The 20,310-nt window shown below is 25.9% G+C and overlaps 1 protein-coding gene across 17 annotated transcripts in view; it reads right to left on the bottom strand.

The window, feature by feature from the left end:
* LOC123266228 (RNA binding protein fox-1 homolog 2) overlaps nucleotides 1-20,310 on the bottom strand; it is a 177,280-nt gene that overhangs the window by 11,900 nt on the left and 145,070 nt on the right. For 11 of the 17 annotated variants that reach the window (XM_044730337.1, XM_044730338.1, XM_044730327.1 and 8 more), the window contains one exon: nucleotides 16,022-16,042. In XM_044730337.1, coding sequence (XP_044586272.1) covers nucleotides 16,022-16,042 — 21 coding nt within the window. Of the gene's footprint in view, nucleotides 1-2,019; nucleotides 2,168-16,021; nucleotides 16,043-20,310 lie in introns of all 17 variants that reach the window. The other 6 variants (XM_044730324.1, XM_044730325.1, XM_044730328.1 and 3 more) reach the window with 1 other exon arrangement.

Below are 20,310 nucleotides of genomic sequence, written 5' to 3'. Positions count from 1 at the left end.
GAAATTTAAAAGCGATTGAGTTTGTGAAAGACACTCAATTCTTTTTTAAATGAGAATTCACTTGAACATTAACGACATCCAGTTGAATGAGATCGTTCACGAGCAGTCCCAAAAAAGAGTAGATAAACTTTTTATTCGGTCTGTCTAGCGTTGATAAAGATTTGATATGTTAGAAGACTGTTGCGAGTATTATTACTATGTCCTCAGAGCACCACTGGGAATTTAATGGGTCAGATCCGAATATTTTGAGAAAATCTCCAAGGAATTTGAAAATCCATCTATGGAGAAATTGCAAGGCGATTACCTCAAAGAGTTTCTTCCGTTCGTCCTTTTGGCTCTCTTCCACTCACTTGAAGATCTCGGTAAATTGAAGTCAATCGTAATAAATAAATTTCTATCGAGTTATTTTTTTAGCTCCCTACCTTTGATCCTTCAGGACTTTTTCTCACGTAAGACTGTTTCAATATTATTATGATACTTGCATAATTTTTTTTTTATTTTTATAAAAAAAAAATAACTATTGCTTTATTTTTTATCTTAATTTTTAATTAAATTTTTACATTTTTCAAATTTAAAATTAAAAATTTTATTTTTTATCTGAACAAAATTATAATTTTGTTAAAAATTAAAAAATAATAATTATTATTTACACAAAAATGATTTAAATAAATTTAAATTAATTTTTTTTAATTATTAAAATTTAAATATGATGTAAGATAAAATTGGCAAGAGTGGATGAAATTTTTTAAATTATTTTTTTGTTTTAATAATTTTTAAATTTCAATAAAAAGAAATTTTTTAAATAAAAAATTTTTTCTAAAATTTTATTTTTTTACTGAAGAAAATTATTATTGACACAAAAAATGATTTTAGTAAATTAAAATAAATATTTTTAAAAATTATTAACATTTAAATATGATGTAAGATAATTATTTAGAGTGAATAAAATTTTTTAAATAAAAAATTTTATTTTTTATCGTAACAAAATTATTATTTACAAAAAAAATGATTTTGATAAATTAAAATAAATTTATTTTTTAATTTTTAAAATTTAAATATGATTCAAGATAATTATCAAGAGTGAATAAAATATTTTTTTGATTTAATAATTTCTAAATTTCTACAAAAAATAAATTTTTTCTAAAATTTTATTTTTTATTTGAACAAAATTATCATTTAGACAAAAAATGATTTTAATAAATTAAAATTAATTTTTTTTTAATATTCAAAATTTAAATATCATGTAAAATAATTGTCAAGAGTGAATAAAATATTTTTTTGATTTAATGATTTTTAAGTTTCAATAAAACAAAAAATTAATTAAAAATTTTTGGAATAAAAATTTTTTTTTAAAGTAAAATTGCTAAAAAAGCGATATAAAAAATCTATTACTGAGTAAGTATCGGTCTAATAACGAAACAGCAACGTCAGCAAAAAAAATTTGATCTATTGTGTTGAAATTTATAGAAACATTTAACGAGAAAAAAATAAAACCCATGACAAAGCTTCTACAGGAGTCAAATGTTAAAAAATATAAAATATTTTTTCTAAATAAAAAACATTAACAATTTAGCTGACTGATTATTAAATCAATTAACGATTTAAGATGCACAGGCACATTCCAGTGGATTATTAATTTAAAAAAAAAAATTCGGCCTACCAATATGTTATTTTAACAGTGTTAAAAAATCTATTTAATGAAGGGGTTAATCGAAAAAACACCGACTAAACGTGCTTTCAATAAAAGTAATGCAATAAATAAATAACAGATTAGTGACAAACTCCTAAAAAATCGTGCAGGCGATTTAATAGGACGTGTATTATTTATTTGTTTAGTGAGTAGAGGATCATGTGCGGGAGTCGCTACGTAGAAGAAAAGACCGAGTATTTTATTTAATTAAAAGAATTGTTAAAAATAGAGAGAGAGGAAGATTATCTGATTGATAAATAATAAATTTATTATTATTGATTAATTATCAGACACTTCCTAACATTAAGGGAGTTTTTTAAGATCGGTACCTCCGTCTCGCCGCAGCTCTTGGGGCGAGGACAAGGGGTGCAGCTGCAGGGGATGGCGTCACTGCGGCTGCTGCTACAGCGGCTGCTGCGGCTGCCGATGGCGCGGCCGCTCCTAGCCAACTCCAGGGCACGGCCGGCAACCTGTATCCTGTCAAAAACGTTTGTCGTAGATTCTAACAAACTATTTTATTTTATAACTTGTCACTGCTCAAAATATCATCGTTAATGCCATCGAGGTCGCTGCATTTTAATTTATTTTATTAATTTTATCAATAGTCATTTTATTATATGAAGAAAAATTATTCATGTTAAAAGTCCATTAAATTCATTGACTGTTCAGTTCATTTATGTCAAATAACCATTATTTAATTTTAGTTTAATTAAGATTTAATACTTTTTCAAACTAAAAAATATTCATTTAATACAATTACTATAAATAAATAAAATTTTGCTGTATTAAATAATGAATTTTGTTAAATTGCACTGTAATTTCTTAATAATTAACTTTTTTAAAGATATAAGCTCATCCCGATGTTACACTCGTCAAGAGCTTTCATTTGAGTACCCACATGCATTTTTGATATATTTTTCGTATATACATACATATAATATATATAAATATATAAAATATATGAAATATTGAAGTGGGTACTCAAATGAAAGGTCTTGATGAGTGCAATGTCAGGATGAGCTTATATCTTTAAAAATGTCAATAATTCATAAGATATTTGTTAAATTGCACTGGAATTTTTTAACAATTGACGTTTTTAAAGATATAAGCTCATCCTGATGTTACACTCATCGAGACCTTTCATTTGAGTATCCACATGCATTTTTGATATATTTTTCATATATACATATATATATAATATATATAAATATATAAAATATATGAAAATGCATGTGGGTACTCAAATGAAAGCTCTTAATGAGTGTAATGTCAGGATGAGCTTATATTTTTAAAAATGTCAATAGTTCACAAGATATTTGTCAATTTGCACTGTATTTTCATAAATATTGAAATTTTTAAAGATATAAGCTCATTCGGATGTTACACTCATCAAGAGCTTTCATTTGAGTACCCACATGCATTTTCATATATTTTTCATATATACATATATATATAAATATATAAAATATATAAAAAATTGATGTGGGTACTCAAATGAAAGATCTTGATGAGTATAACATCAGGATGAGCTTATCTCTTCAAAAATGTCAATAGTTCACAAGATACAGATCACAAAAATTTTATCATGTGACAAAATTTTTCCACAGATTATTAATAAAAGTTATAGTGGGAAACCCGCGGAATTTAGGGAGCTATTTACCGAAACATTACGCAATGTTTATTTCAACATTTATTACTAGCTGGTACTAATAATTACCATACACGCGTGTGAATTGGCTTACTCGGCTGGCGCCCAATTTACCAAACTTCATACCAGTGTATTGTAATTATTCTTGCTAGTTAAAAAACTAATGTGTAATTGAATTAAATTTTCAAAATTATTTTTTGTGTTTAAAATAAAAATTTGTATTTTTAAAAGAATTTATGAAAAAATTTGACCCAAATTTTGTAGATAAAATTTTTTATCGTGTTAAAAAAAATAATTTTTCTTCAGTACTATCTTGATGTTATTTATTTACTTGAGTGAGTTTATATTGGTATGGTATTAAGGATAATAATAGGAATAAAAGGTAGTAGTCTTGAGATATCGTAGCTGTCGAATATAAGGGGAAGGTATAGGAATGAGAAGTGCAATTGAAGGGATAACATTTTGTCTATGGATCGACAAGGTGTCGATGCTGTCTCTCGACGACAGGGTACTTCGGAAGTGAAAGATGGATTTGTCCGTATAGTAAATGTTCACGTGTGTGTGGATGTGTAACGGAGAAAGAAAAATAGAGAAGTGTATAGTAGAATAAGGGAAGAGAGTGAAGTAACGAAGCGTCAAGAGGCATCGGGCGGAGGTTGCCGCCGGTAATTAATATGATTGAACCATCGTGTGGAAGAGGGCGAGAGGAGTAGTAGTTGTGGAAATTAACGAAGAGTAAGAGAGGTAGGGTAGGTAGGGTAGGTAGGGTAGCCCCTGCTTTGGGACTTTGACGCGGTGGGGTCGAGGGTCGAGTCTGGTGAGGAGACACGAATACCGCGGGGGTGTTTAGGGGATTCTGCTCTGCTGGCAGGGTTGCTCCAAGCGATCAATAAATGCCGCCGCTGCCAACCACTCCTGGACCACTTGCATCCCTCCTCTCCTCTTGCTCTTTCTCGCTCTCGCGCCTTCAGACCACGCGCATATTCGTTCTCGTCGATAGACCAAGTATTTTCACATGTATGTCCACATTTACGGGGGCCTGTACTCTATAAGGGTGCGAGCAAGAGAAAGAGAAGAGAAAAAGATGAGGCGATCCTCGCTTTCGTTCTCCCGCATCTCTTTTTGCGCAATAACCGTGTAACTGATTGAAATGTCTGCGTATGCGAATTTTTATACCACTCGCTTGCAAAACCACCTTGTTTCTATTTTTTTTTTATTTTATTTATTCTTGTTTTTTTTAACTAATTTTACCATTTATTTGTCATGCAGATTTTTCACTCAAAAAAAAAACAAAAACATTTTTTTTTTTTACTGGCAAGAGAACGATCGGTTCAGTGCTTCGTTAGAGTACTGTACAGTTTACGTTTCTGTTCTTTTCTAATCCACACAGAAAAAAATATTCTTGAATCAAGTCTAAGTACTTCCTAAAATTAATAAAAACATCACAAGTCAAAGTGCAAAATACACGGTCTTTAAATATTTTAATTTATTACCAAACGAATTGAAATTTTTTACCGAAACAACCAAATTACTGAAAATAAGTCTAATTCGATGGATAAAGCAATGTGACTTATGAGTTTTCTCTAAACTGCTATTATAAATTAATTAATTATGTAAACTAGCTTTCTTGGTTTGTAATTTAATTTATACCAGTCCTATGAACAGATGTTCTGCATCTCTATAGGACAGATATGTCATTTATTATACTATATATTGATTATCTGTAATATTTTCTGGTTTAATAAATAAATAAAAAATAAATTCGGAATTTTGGAAAGTATATAATTTTAAAGAACTTCATCTTCTGGATTTGAATAAAAAAATTCTTAAAATGAAAAATTTTTACTTGGTTTAAGTAAATTTTACTTGATTCAAAAATTTTTCGTCTTGGTTCTTCAATCAAGACAATTACCCTCTTCAAAATTATTTTCTAGGTTTAAGAATTTTCCTCTTGAATCAAGTTAATATTTTTTTCAGTGCACACTAAATTTCGTAAGTTTAAAATTATCCGTATTTACAGTACTGCGTTTTTATATTTAATGTAATATTGATAATGTTTATATGATGTAGTTTTATTTAAGCTATATGTAATCTGATGTTCATTGCAGGATATAAAAATTTCGACGAGTCATAAACTCGAACTATATGACCTGATATTACTATGAATTTATCGATAAAAACAGGGCAGATGCGACCCTTAAGGAAAATAATAACTTTATTTTTTTTGGAAAATATTCTTGTTGATATTGAGTAATTTTTCACTGTTAAAATGTAAAAAATCATTTTTTTTGTTGAAATTTTTTGGTAATTATTTATGTCCACCATTTTAATTTTCATTTTTTTAAGCAAAATTTATATTTTATTTTATTGATATATTTTTTTTAAAGTACATAAAAAAATGAACAATTAAAAAAAAAATCACAATTTTAAGAAATTTTACAAACTTTCAAAAAAATTTATTTGAAAATTGTAATATTCAACTTTTTTTTTAACTGTTTGTTTTTTTATGTACTTTAAAAAAAAAAATATATATCAAAAACATAAAAAAAAAAAATAAAATACAAATTTTATCCAAAAAAATAAAAGTCAAAGTTTTTTCTCAACTTTTAAAGGCAAAACAAGCTATCAAAATCATTATTTTTTTTTTTGTTAAAAATTTTTTTTTTGGATTACATTAATTTTTCTATTAGTTTATTTAATTAAAATAAATTTTTTATCACTAATAATAAAATTTAAAAATATTCTTAATAGTCTAGAAAATTTCAGCTAGAATAATTCAAAGAATATATTTTCGTATTCTACTCAAACTTTTCTTTATATAATTTAAATTTTATTATCGACATTTACGTCATAATCTTGATATATAGTCATGAATAATGAATTTATAAATTGATATCTCTGAAATGTAATGCAACAAAAAATAAAAAATGTACAAAAAATTTTTTTTTATTGTTCAATTTTGTACGTTGTTGAATTTAAATTGTAAAATAATAATTCTGGGAATTTAAAATATCTATCTGAATTTTTATGTATCATGAAACTTCACAAGGTTTTTTATTTACCGAGAAAATCCATCGTGTTCAATAATTGGATAGATTATTTATTTACAGTAGTATTCAGGTGAATTTGTAATTAGTGAATTGTGAAAACCGATAGATTGAATCAATGTTTTATGTAAGCCGGTTATACTAAATTATTTTTATCCCGGCAATTAGTTGTGTTGTAAACAGAATTTAGTTTATAAAAGGTCATAGTATCGACATCTTTTTAATCATTATTAATTTATCTTTAGTAGGGATTAACTATTCAAAGAGATGGATAATAAGGAGATAAAATGTACATAAAAAATCGTCTGGAAGCTAAAAGGGATCAAAAGGGTTTACGTAGGTTTCCAGATGATACTAACGTCCTTTGGGACACGTTCGTAATCATAAGACATCTGTAGAAGCGGGAGTAAGAATTATTGATCATAAAAAAAGACGGATTTTAATATAAAAAAATTTTTTTGAATTAAATTAAATAATTATAATATTAAAGCTAGTCGATAAAAATATATTTGAGAATTTTTAAGTTTTCTTATTGAAAAATTTATAAAAAAAATTTTTTTTTTAATTTTTAAATGTAGAAAATTTAAAAAACAATGCATAAAATTTTTTAAAATATTTTTTTTTATTAATTAAATTGGAAAAAAAAATATTTTTAAAAAATTGCACTAAAAGATTTAAAAATTTTTTTTTATTTTTTTAAATTTTACATGTAAAAAAATTAAAAATCAATGCCTGGAATTTTAAAAAATATTTTTTATTAATTAAATTGGAACAAAAAATATTTTTTAAAAATTGCACTTAAAGATTTTTAAATTTCTTACAAATGAAACTTTTTTTCTAATAATTTTTTCAATAAAAAAAATTTTTAAATATCGGCTAATTTAATTTTCATTAAATAATTTTAATTTGAAGCTTTTTTTCTTTGGATTTTATTAAAAAAAAAAAAAATTGGATTACTTTCGGATTACCTTATTGGGAAAAAAAAATTTTGATGTGCTCTTGTAAAAGTTTATCTCTATTTTTGGTTCACTTGGCATTCCAGAAGACACCCGACGCTTCACAGAGTGACAATAAAAGAGTATAAGAAAAATAAAGTAAAAAAACAAAGCTGGAGGTCGATACCTCAGTTGAAAAGGTTACGTGTAGTGTTTCAGGACGATAAAATATTTAAAGGTATGTATACAAGAGTAAGTTGAATTCGAGGACCATTGGGTTTAAGAGAAACAAGCCGTTAAAATAACACGACAAATAGTAGCGTCTATAGACAGAGTTTGCATACCATTATGCACCTATGTAGTTTCCAGTGCTGGGTCAACTAAGGTTCTCATCTTAAGCGGGTGGGTGAGGTTCAAGGGTTGCTTACTAGGGGATAAAACGGACATACGATCTTCAGACCAGTAAATAGGACAGGATAGGTTCACTGTGGTTTTATAAAAAGGTTTCGGTTAAACTTTAAATTATTTTCCGTAGGGAAATTATGTTATGATTATTTCAATGTTTTTTTTTTTTTTTTCCATTTAGACAGAAAAAAATTCGTTACTATAGCAATACGCTATTTGGATAAACTCAATTCAGTTTCATTTTATCAATTTTAATTTAAACGTTTTTCATGTCAAAACTTTTGAATTTATTTGCTTAGTAATTCAATTTTTTTTATCGTTTAAAAAATCTAAAATTTTTGTAATTTAATATTACTTACAATGTTAAATTTTTTATTTTTATTGTAAAAAAATCAATAAATAATCTCACTTATTTTTTAACCAATAAAAAATTTTTTAATTCTTTTCAAAAACTTCTAAATAATCAAAAAATTCATTTTTAAACTTTTAATATCGAAAAAAAAATCAAATTTTTGCTAAAAATTGTCAATAAAATTTATTTAAATTTTTAAAGCGACGTTAAAAATTTTTGTGTTAAATATTTAACAATTTTATATGTAAATTTAACATTTATTCTATTAAAAAAAAACATAAAAAAGTGTTAAATATTTAACATAAAAATTTTTACACACAAATTTTTTACTATGTAATTTTTTTAATTCTTTAAATAACAAAAAAAAATTTTCTAGGATGAAAAAAAAATTTATATATGCATTAAATTTATCTAGAAAATTAAAAAAAAAGATTTTTTAATAAATAAAATTTTTACCGACTAAAAATAAGTGAGATGACCCAAAAGAGCAGACTTATGTATAAAAACAAAAGTTTACAGACATAAAAAACGCCATAATAATAATCATAAAGATTAAATATTAATAAAAATATTGATTCAATGTCTACTCTAGCGAAATTCATATTAGTACACATGACTAGACAGCTACAAGGAATGTATTGCTAAAGTAACGTAAATATATACATATATAAAGACCAGATCTGAAAGAGTACAAGTTAAATTATTTTTACTAATTTTTTTTTAAAGAAACAAAACAAAATTTAATCACTTATACTCTTTAGTCCGATATATACATATATATTTGTTTTTTTCTGTGTAAAGGTGACTATGCTGGTGCTTGCGCGCTCAGAGGTAACTAATTAACTCTACGCACTGCCAAGAAATTAATTAGTTAATGTGATACCCAGATAAAATAAATAAATCTTTGCCCGTTAAAATGGCCGGTCTTCGCCATCACCCCATGCAAAACTTTTGAACCTATGTGTGACTAGTTTGTCTGTTATTTAAAGTTTAAGTTGTAAGTTGTAGCAGTTTGTTGTTGTTGCTGTTTGCTTTGAGTATGTCAGAGGGTTGAATTAAGTTTGGATTGAGATTTAGTAGTGTTCTCGTATGGGATAGTCTTAGCTATTATATTATACATGTATAGTAGGGTGGGTCAAAAAAATCGATTATTTTTTTTTTAACTTCTAATATCGAAAAGTTGGTTCTCAGGCACCTCTAGAAAATGCTCACCAAATTTGAGCTCTTAATATTGATAGGAAGCTTATCCTCATCACAGTTTTATATGTTTTGTTAGTCTCTTATAAAAAAGATCATATCTCACTATTGATCAATTTTTTAATCAAATTTTTATACATATTTTTGTAGAAAATTGAATGATCTACAAAAAAGATTTGATATGTGTAAGCGATTACATTAACCATTTCAAAGATATCCGAGATCAAAGCTTAAAAAATTTATCAAAAAAAAATTTTTTTTTTTAATTTCCTACCACATTACATTTTTTAAACTTTGCTCTCGGATATCTTTGAAATGGTTAATGTAATCGCTTACACATGTCAGATCTTTTTTGTAGATCATTCAATTTTCTACAAAAATGTGTATAAAAATTTGATTAAAAAATTGATCAATAGTGAGATATGATCTTTTTTATAAGAGACTAACAAAACATATAAAATTGTGATTAGGATAAGCTTCCTATCAATATTAAGAGCTCAAATTTGGTGAGCATTTTCTAGAGGTGCCTGAGAACCAACTTTTCAATATTAGAAGTTAAAAAAAAAAATAATCGATTTTTTTGACCTACCCTAATGTATAGCTAAGGACTGAAATGCGAATTACTTAAAGACCGACGAATTAATTAGTTACCACTATAATAAGGCGGCACTTTTAGCATGCAGCAACCTCGCCCGGCCATATTGTCGGCAACTACACACCGTGCCACGATCATCAACAATTAATTCAATTTAAATTAATAAATTTTTAAACAAATTAACAATATTACTTTTGTCTACCATTGTTTCAATTTTATGAAAAAAATGATAAATTAATTATTTTTTTAATTTAACTTTATGGTTGATAATTTTAAAAATTGATTAAATTAAATGAAATAATGGTAGACATTTAATAATATAAAAATTATAAAATAACTAATCGATTATATGTATTTATATATATTAATAAATGTATATACGTATATATAATCACAGGTGAATCTCATATGAAGGCAAGCCAAGGCCACGACATGAGACGTGCAAATTAAAAAAGGTAATAATATTAAAAAGCAATTAAAAATTCTCTCCCAAAACCGCTCCAACCACAACCAAGCACAACCACAGGCAAAGTACGGGCCTTTGTCAACGAGACAGTCATCAACCAGTGAATGTGGCGCATTACCGTGATTATTATGTAATTTAAATTAAATAAAATAAAATTCTAAACATATATAAGAGAAAACATAGGAGAAAAAATTATTTACTGCATATTTTTTATGCAGTAAATATTAAAAAAAAAATGGAACTATTGAATTAATTTATAATTAATAATATGTAAATGAGTAAATATGTGAATATAATAACAAGTGTTCAATCAATACCAAGTCAATAAAATAATACCGTGATTCAATATTAACAGTTGCAGTCAATAAAATGCCAATCGGATATTAATCAACGGGCTCCAGGAAATAATTTTGTCGAAAAATGTGGAATTAAAATATAGATTTTAAAAAACTAATTTGCAATCAATGGGCTTGTACATCTTTATCAAAAGTTATTAAATGTGGATTTATTTTTTATTTTTATGGAGTAGGATGTCAAGTGGATGTAATTTAATTATCGGATTATTTGGTCGCAATTAAACATTAATTATAGTAAAATTAAATATGAATTATTACGTACGAAAAATACCTCATGCGTTACCATTTAATAGAGAGCCCTACACTAGCTACATTGCAATATATATATTTTATTCATTAAAATATATTTATTGCAGTTTTTAATTACGATTAAATTCAAAAAAGCTAAGTGTAACGAGTCGCAAGTGTCTGCAGCCATCAGGGTGATTTTTTTAACAATGCATTCTCTTTTACATTCTCTCCCTTTTTTTTTTTTTTAGAAATTTCCTCTTTTTTATTCAGTGAATTTTTGTTTTTATTAATAATTATTAATAGTTATATCTCATTCATTAGTATTAAGCGGCTAATTATCTACGACTAAGAAAATTAAAATTCTAATCAATCCCTACGACAAAATAAATGTTTTTTTAAAATAAAAGTAATTGTTTAGTTTTTAATTTTATTTTTTGGGAATTTTAAATTGGAAATTTTTTTTTTAGTTTTAAAATTAAACAAATTTAATTTAATTAAAAAAAAAATTTTTTTTTAATTTTATCAATTTAAAAAAAATTAAACTAAACAATTAAAAAAAAAATGACTCAAACATTTTTATAAAATTTAAATGCAAAAATTTACGTGTTAATTTATTTTATCAATTTTCATTTTTTTTTCTACTCAAGTGCAATTACTACACAGAAAAAAAAATAATTTGAATCAAATAAATAATTTTGAAGAATTTTAATTTCTTAATTTAAGAAAATTAAATTTTTCCGAATTATTTTTTTGATTTAAAAATTTTTTCTTTAGTTTATTTCATTAACGAAAAATTGAACATGTCTCTCTTGAGTTTTTTGGATTAAAAAGCGAGAATGACAGGAAAAAAAATTAAAGAAAAAAACATAATACAGGTAGAAGTAAGTAAAAAAAGATTATGATCTAAAGAGGCGATTGAGGGTTTGGTGCAGAAGTGAGCGCAAGTCGTAGAGTATATTAAACGTCATATATTGTACGTATTTATATATAAAGGAAAAAAAATCAGAGCTTGTGAGAATTGTACAGTAAAAATAACACAATCTCTTTCGGATGAAAAGCTTCTTCTGGGGGTTTGGCAAAGCCTCGGTAACTTTTTTTATAATTTTTTTTCTCCATCACGAGACTTATCCTTTCTCCAGCAGTATCCGCGGTCTTTCGTTTCAATTTCGAAGCGCTTCTCTTTATTCTGAGTAGTATAGATGCTTTCTTCTTTATCTTCTTTCGCTTTTTACGTTTTTTTGCTGCATCTCCCGGGTGCAATAAAGTCACTGCAGTTTTACGTGTCTCCACTCGCGGTCTTACGTCCCCAGAGAAATAGACGAAGTGATAGATATGTGTACGGAAAAAAACCAAATGCAGGTGTGAACGATATCGACCAGCAGTGGGTTGCGTATAAAAGGGTTAAATAATAATAAAAAATTGAAAAGGCTGAGAGAAAGAGAGAGACATGTGGAGAATGCATTCCGTTAAAGTCCTCAGATGTAACACACGAACACTGACTGACAATGCAGTTGCATGCTTATTTAGAATTCATGTACTCTATTATACTGTTTAGTTTTTTTAAACTGTCCAAGCTTTTTTATTATTAATTAAATCTTGCATGTACGGTTTTTTTTTCAGAAAAAATGGTCAGATTTATATGATTATATTGATTTATTTTTTTAAATATATTAATGTTAAAATAATAATCTCAAAATAATTTAATTTGTACTTAATAAAAAATCTAAAAAAATTTTTAATACGTTTATATAAATAAATAAAATTTTGCTTTATTAAATAATTATTTTCGTTAAATTGCACTGTAATTTCTTGAATATTTAATTTTTTAAAGATATAAGCTCATCTCGGTGTTACACTCATCAAGAGCTGTCATTTGAGTACCCACATGCATTTTTGATATATTTTTCATATATACATATATATATATATATATATATATATATATATATATATATATATATATATATATATATATAATATATAAATATATAAAATATATGAAAAATTGATGTAGGTACTCAAATAAAAGGTCTCGATGAGTATAACATCGGAATGAGCTTATATCTTTAAAAATGTCAATAGTTCACAGGATATTTGTTAAATTGCCTTGTACTTTCTTAAATATTGACATTTTTAAAGATATAAGCTCATCCCGATGTTACATTCATCAAGAGCTTTCATTTGAGTACCCACATGCCTTTTCATATATTTTTCATATATACATATATATAATATATATAAATATATGAAAAATTGATGTGGGTATTCAAATGAAAGGTCTCGATGAGTGTAACATCAGGATAAGCTTATTTTTTTAAAAATGTCAATATTTCACAAGATACAAGGTCATTTCTTAATTATGTATCTAGAGATAATTTTAAAAATTTTTGAAAACAAATTTTTTAATATAATTTCATGCATTGAATATTATAATTATAAAAATCAATATTGAGATTGTTATTTGGCCACTAATTCACAATGCGTTAATCAACATAAACCCACATATTCCACATTGTGTTTATTTGACATACGCCCAGATAGATGAATTCATCTATAAATTAATATCGCTACATATATTCATATTCATAAACAAACAGTTGTAATTAATGTTCACTAACTGCAAAACCCAATGCTATTAAAATAAAAATTCCCCAAATCTGACGATTTTTTCTTATTAATTATTTTAATAAATGATCCATGCCAATTTTTTGAGCAGGACCTCTTTATTTATCTTTCTTTTTCATGAGATTGTATCTCAGTTTACAAAATCAATATAAAATATTTTTATTTGTAATTATTATTATCAGGACATTGTTATATTAATCATTTTTTTTTTTATATATATATATATATATATAGTCTCTACACATTTGTATTTTTTGTTAATTCTTATCGTTGAATTCACAAGCATAAAAAGCTATTGGACTTGGCGTAAGCTTTGAAGTATAGGTTTTCACTCTTCTCGTGTACCTGAGCACGAAAATTTAAATGCAAATAAACCAAAACGTGACATTGTACCGTTTTATTTTATCGTTTTCTCTCTCTTTACTTTAGCTGTACTGGTAATACCGAGTTTTCTGGACGACTCTACCGTTACTGCTAAAAAAACGTTTATTCTACAACTCATTTATAATCGTATCATTCGCTTCTTTTTTATACCGACATTTACGGATGTCTTGTTTAATTTCCTCCTCGCGCTTTTCCCTCAAAAGTCTCTTTATATTTTTTAATGCCTGAAACGCATTTTCCGTTGAGATAATTCTTATAATTTTTTTTTCTGTATTAAAGTTTACATTCAAAAGAAATCTTAGCAGAGAATGATTAATGGATTTTTAAAAGTCTTATTTTCTTTATAACCATTTAAAGGTCCTTTTTTAGCTTATTTAAAAATTGCAATTATAAAAAAATACAAAATTATTCTAATGGAGTGTAAAATTCTCCCTTATCTAATCTGATATTAAAATATTAATATAAAAATCTAGAGTACATTTAACTATCTCACTAGACCTTTACCCTGTTTGCGTTTAGTTTCTCCGGAAATTGCCGAAAATCACGGATAATCCGATTACAATACACCAATCTGCGTATTCATATTTTAAACACTATAATAATAAAACTACATAAAAAAATAAAGGTAAATACGAGTTGGAATGTTTGTTATAAGCTCGGTTAACTATGTGGATAAAAAAACTCGTCACCATTAATAAATGAAAATTAGTTAAGCCTATTAAACGATACACTAAAACCCTGTAATTGTTTTATTTAATTTAAAGCCCAGTATTGTTGTCATTTTACTTTTTTTTTAAGTTAAAAAAATTTATACAGATTTTTCAAGATTAAAAATAATTCATGCAACATTTTTTATGATTAAAAATTTAATTTTATCAATTTATTAAATTATTTGCGGCAAGAAAATAAATGTTAATTTTTCATAATTAAATTTCAAAGTTTTTCAATTTTTTAATTAATAATTTGTTTTTTTAAATTGATAAAATTAATTTTAAAAATGCAAAATGTCAATAGACAACAATACTTGACTTGTAATTTTTTTAATCTTAAATTTAAGGACCAAAACACTCATCAGCCTAACACCGACCAAGTTATCGGGTCATCAGTTAAAAAATAATTGCAATAAGGAATCTAAAGGAATCTGCGACCAATTGGAGAGTGGAAGTGAAAGAATATTTTTAAAAATAAAATTATCTTATCAAAATATTGACCTAATATTTAAAACAAACTTTATGTTTTTCTTTGAAAAAATATTTCTACAAAGCGATAAAACTATTTAAATAGTAGTTGAAACTGAAGAAGCATTTAAAATTTATTTTGATAAGTTAAGAAAATATTTTTATAGATTAATGCCCGAATATTTTTCGGGTAAAACCGTTTCCTGCCTGATTTTCGTTTGTTTTTCAACATTTTTTTATCTAGGTTTCTTTAAAATTGTAAGAAAAATGGACCCACCTTAACTGCAGGGAGGACTGTCGTGGCATTTATTATTTTGATATCGATGACCTTCTACCAGGCCAGTGATAGACCGGGGACACGCGTTCCACATTCAAAATTAAGACGACAAACCGTCAGATTAATTTTTTTCATCATTAAAATTATTTTAATAAAAAATATCAAAAAGCCCTTATTAAGAAAGTAAAATAAAATTAAAGCGATTTTTCAAACTTGTAAAAGTAAAAATATCCGACGTTTGTTGTCTTTTTCATTGTGCATGTCGCAAATGAAAAAATAGTTTCTTTCATGCGTTAAAATATTTATCTGTACTTAATATTTATGGCTTGGTCGTGGTATGGCGGCTCTTGGGAGCTATAGTTTTATCACAAATTGAGAAAGTAACTCGATCTTCACGAGTTGCTATAATAATCTTTCGGTTTTTATACTGTTTTCCGGTATTAGTTACTAGATCGAAACTTAAAACTGTGAATAAAAAAAATTTTTCACTGAAATATGTTTATCTGTTTCTGTCTCTGATTTATAGGTCGTAGCCCTTGGTTTGCACTCATATCAGGAGAAGCCCTGGCAGTTTTCTCGAATCTCCGAATAAAGAGTAAAAAGTGCCTCTTCCGGCACGTCGTGGATGCACCTACCCTCTGGCCATTGGACACAAACTGTAACAAATTATTAGATTTTATATTTTTAGTATATTTTATCGTTAATTTTGGAATTTTAATATTTTTATTCAATTTAAATAATTTTATTACAATTTATTAAATTAATTATATTTTTTTAATATTTTATATTAAAATTTTATTTTAAAAATTTACAAATATAATAAATTTCAAGAATTGAGATAAAAAAAAATTAACTTATATTTTTGACAATAAAAAATTTAAAAAACAATTTTTTTTTAATTAGCCATTAAAAATAATTTTTTAAATTATTTTTGAGGCTTTTAATATTGAAAAAAAAATTATGCTTATCAAAAACCATCAAAAAAATTTTCTAAGATCAATTTAAAATAAATTATTTTATTAATTAAAATAATTACTATTAAAAAAAATTTTTTTTTCACCTTCAAAATATTTATCGAATAAAAATATTATAAATCTAAGAATTTTTTAATATAAAATTTGAATGCCATAATTGATTTTTTATAAATATTTTTTTTTTTCATTTATAAATGCAATAAATTTCAAGAATTAAGTTTAAAAAAAAATTATCTTATATTTTTAGCAATAAAAAATTAAAAAAACTAGTTTTTCTTAAATCAGCTATTAAAAATAATTAAAAGTAATTTTTTTTAATTATTTTTGAGGCTTTTAATGTTGGAAAAAAATTAATCAAGATTAATTAAAAATTTTTTTTCCCAATTTCAAAATATTTACTGAATAAAAATATTAAAAATTTTTTAATACAAAGGTATGAATGCCATAATTGAGATTTATCATATATCATAGTGAAAGCAGCTCATAGCTTTGGTCAAAGTCATGGTAGTTGAAGAGAGTTAATTAATAAGGAATTTAATAAAGGTGTTATTACGTTCTGGTATAATTGGTATCGAAGTTAAGCGGCGTGTTATCAGAGCGCCGATTAACCTGTTAAATTGGCCAAAACTATGTTATGCACACATACCGATGAGATTGACGAGGCTTATCTGTGAATACATGACATTTTAGGGGGCTAGAAAGCTATTTTGATTGACTAATCGCCTGGCAATGCCAGTAATGAGATAAGAACTATATAAATTATTATTATTATTATTGTTACTATTGTTATATCACGAGTCATGAGGTATTTATTCAAACCATTTGCTTTAATGCTGTTTGTCTGAAGACTGATTGTTTTTAAAGGACTCAAAATAAATGGTCGACAGACTCAGGAGTTAGAGCGTCTACAAGGAAAAATTAAAAAATAAACAAGTTAAATTCCCGTAAGAAAATAATGTGAAAGCTTAGGGTGAGTTAAAGCCCGAGAATTAAAAAAATTGATCACGACTTCATTAGTTAGCAAAGAATAGAGAAATGCTCTTCCTTTTTATCAACTCAATTCTTTGTTGCCCAGGCTTAATGAAGACACAATAGCTATTAATGAACTTTTTCTTCTTTTTTTTTTTTAAAAAAAAGTTATAAACTTTCTAGACTTTTAATTGAATAAATCATTCTGTTACTAAGTTTTTAATATTATGATGTTGATGGGGATTCTCTGCAGAGATAAATATATGTTATAATAAATAAAATTTTGCTTTTGTTAAATTGCACTGTGCTTTCTTAAATATTGACATTTTTAAAGATATAAGCTCATTCCGATATTACACTCATCAAGAGCTTTCATTTGAGTACCCACATGCATTTTCATATATTTTTCATATATACATATATGTAATATATATAAATATATGAAAAATTGATGTGGGTACTCAAATGAAAAGTCTCGATGAGTGCAATGTTGGGATGAGCTTATATCTTTAAAATAATAATAATAATAATAATAGTGTTACAATTTTTACCAAAAATATAAAAATTACAGTTTTATCATTAAAGATCTATCTAAAAGAACATTTCATAACAAAATCACCTATTCAAACAGCTCTTTTATTGAAATTTAGTCCCTTGATAGAAATGTCTAACTATTATGATCATGAACGGTCTATATATCAAAAATTCTTAACGAATAGGGACTTAAAACGGTGCGTGTGAATAGAATATTTGCAGGAGGATTGATCAAAGTGTCGCGTGCGAGTAAGCTTTATCATAATATCGTGAAATCCCGAGTAAAATTGATGATAGAAGTAAACAAGAACGGAAAAAAAGTTGCAACTCACCAAATGTTTCACTGATACTACAAAAAATAAATAAAAACACAAACAGCAGGTCGCTAGTTGTCATTACGTTAAGTGTTAATCGGGAATTCAACGGTAACTGCATAAACCAAAAAAGCAGCACTTAGACGGTCATCGAGCTAAGAGCTGGTGGTTAAGATAATGGAAGACATTTTTGTGTTGGCAATCTTTAAGAACAACATTAAGTAAAAAGGTCTACGACAAAAACTAAAAACCCGAGACGAAGAATATTAAGCAGACTGTGTATCTAAACGGCGATACTAGTACATTAATTTTCTAGAAATGTAAAAAAAGTCTCTTGCTGGGAAGAAAACTCCGTTCTGGGAAATAACGTTTAGTAAAACCGAAAATAGTTCAGAGCTTTGCTTATATAATTATTTATTGCCAAAACTGGAATCTAAAGTCTATTTTTATCTATATTATTAAAAGAATAAGAACAATTTTGTGTCATTGCAAAGGTCTTGATTTAAATTTGTGCCTTTTCAAAGTTTCATATAATTCTCACTGATAGTCAATTTATAATGATAAGTATTTAGGATTTATTCGAAAATTTTCTATCTCTAGATACATAATTAAGAAAAGACCTTGTATCTTGTGAAATATTGACATTTTTGAAGATATAAGCTCATCCCGATGTTACACTCATCGAGACCTTTCATTTGAGTACCCACATCAATTTTTCATATATTTATATATTTATATATATTATATATGAATATATATGAAAAATATATCAAAAATGCATGTGGGTACTCAAATGAAAGGTCTTGATGAGTGTAACATTGGGATGAGCTTATATCTTTAAAAAGGGCAATATTTAAGATCATACAGTGCAATTTAACAAAATTCATTATTTAATAAAGCAAAATTTTATTTACTTATAGTTCACAAGTCACAGCAGTCACGTAGTGATTGCAAGGTTGCTAGTAATAATAACAAAGTAATAAAACTTCCAAAACGGATATTTAATAATTGTAAAAAGCATGGGCCGGAAGTAATAAAAAAAAAACTTAAACAGATTAATGTTTATATACTGAGCATCACTTTATGCATTTTTATTGTGTTGTGTTTTAAATATTTTTTATTTCTATAAAACTAAAACGCGAGATGCGAGAAGCAGAAAAATAAAATAAGAAAAATGAAAATGGGGGAAGAGTTTGAAACCTTTTTAAGATTTATTTCGTCGGCGTTTCCGCATGAAGTGGCAAAATTTCAGCGGTTGAGGGGTATTTCACGTTCAACCAAATGGCAAATATAATCTCGGTGGTATACACGAGAAAAATAAAACGTTAAGTACAAAAGTATAAGCAATATATATGTCAGATAGAGAAGACGTTATTTACGTCCTAGCACGGCTCATTAATGAACGCTGCTGTTGCATAATTTATTTATATCCCGGCGACGGAAAGAGGTGATACGTTGCTTGCTGAAAAATTTATAGAAGGTTACTAATAACCTTTTGCTTCTACTTTTATATTCAGTCTACAGCCAACTCATACTAGGGAACCTCTTTTACTATTTTCCATTAATAAATTTATTTTATTATGTTAAAACAGAGTGATTTTTATGTTTACAAGTTCTAATATTGTAAACACGCTTATTAATTTAAAATTTTAAATTTCATTTTTTTATCAATTTTTTAAATATGTTTTTACAGTAATTGTGTGATAAAAAATTTATCTCATAAATTATACTTAAATTTTTCAATCGAAAAATTTTTGGGGTCCACATTTTAAGATTAAATGTGGGTAATAAAAAAGAGAGATAATTACGGGAAGAAAAATGAGATAAGAAAAAAAAATACGAATTAATTTTAAAAATATAATTTTTAAAAAAATATTTTTTATAATTTTTTTTATATATTTTCTTATTATTTCCTTAAAATAATTTAATATTAATAACGACGGTCTAATTAGCAATTTGTCTAACTCCTTATTTTTTAGAGGGTGATTTTTAAACATTTTGATGTAGCAATAGTCCAATTATAAATTATTTGAATGATTTAAATCAAAATACTATACCTTTATTAGATATTAATGATATTAAATGGTTTTTTAAAGTGATAATAAATTTTGAACTAATTGGTTTTTTCGTAAA

The sequence above is a fragment of the Cotesia glomerata genome, linkage group LG5 (assembly GCF_020080835.1).
Source record: "Cotesia glomerata isolate CgM1 linkage group LG5, MPM_Cglom_v2.3, whole genome shotgun sequence".
NCBI lineage: Eukaryota > Metazoa > Arthropoda > Insecta > Hymenoptera > Braconidae > Cotesia > Cotesia glomerata.
The sequence above is the reverse complement of the archived record's forward strand: the minus strand, read 5'-3'. Positions and strand labels throughout refer to the sequence as shown.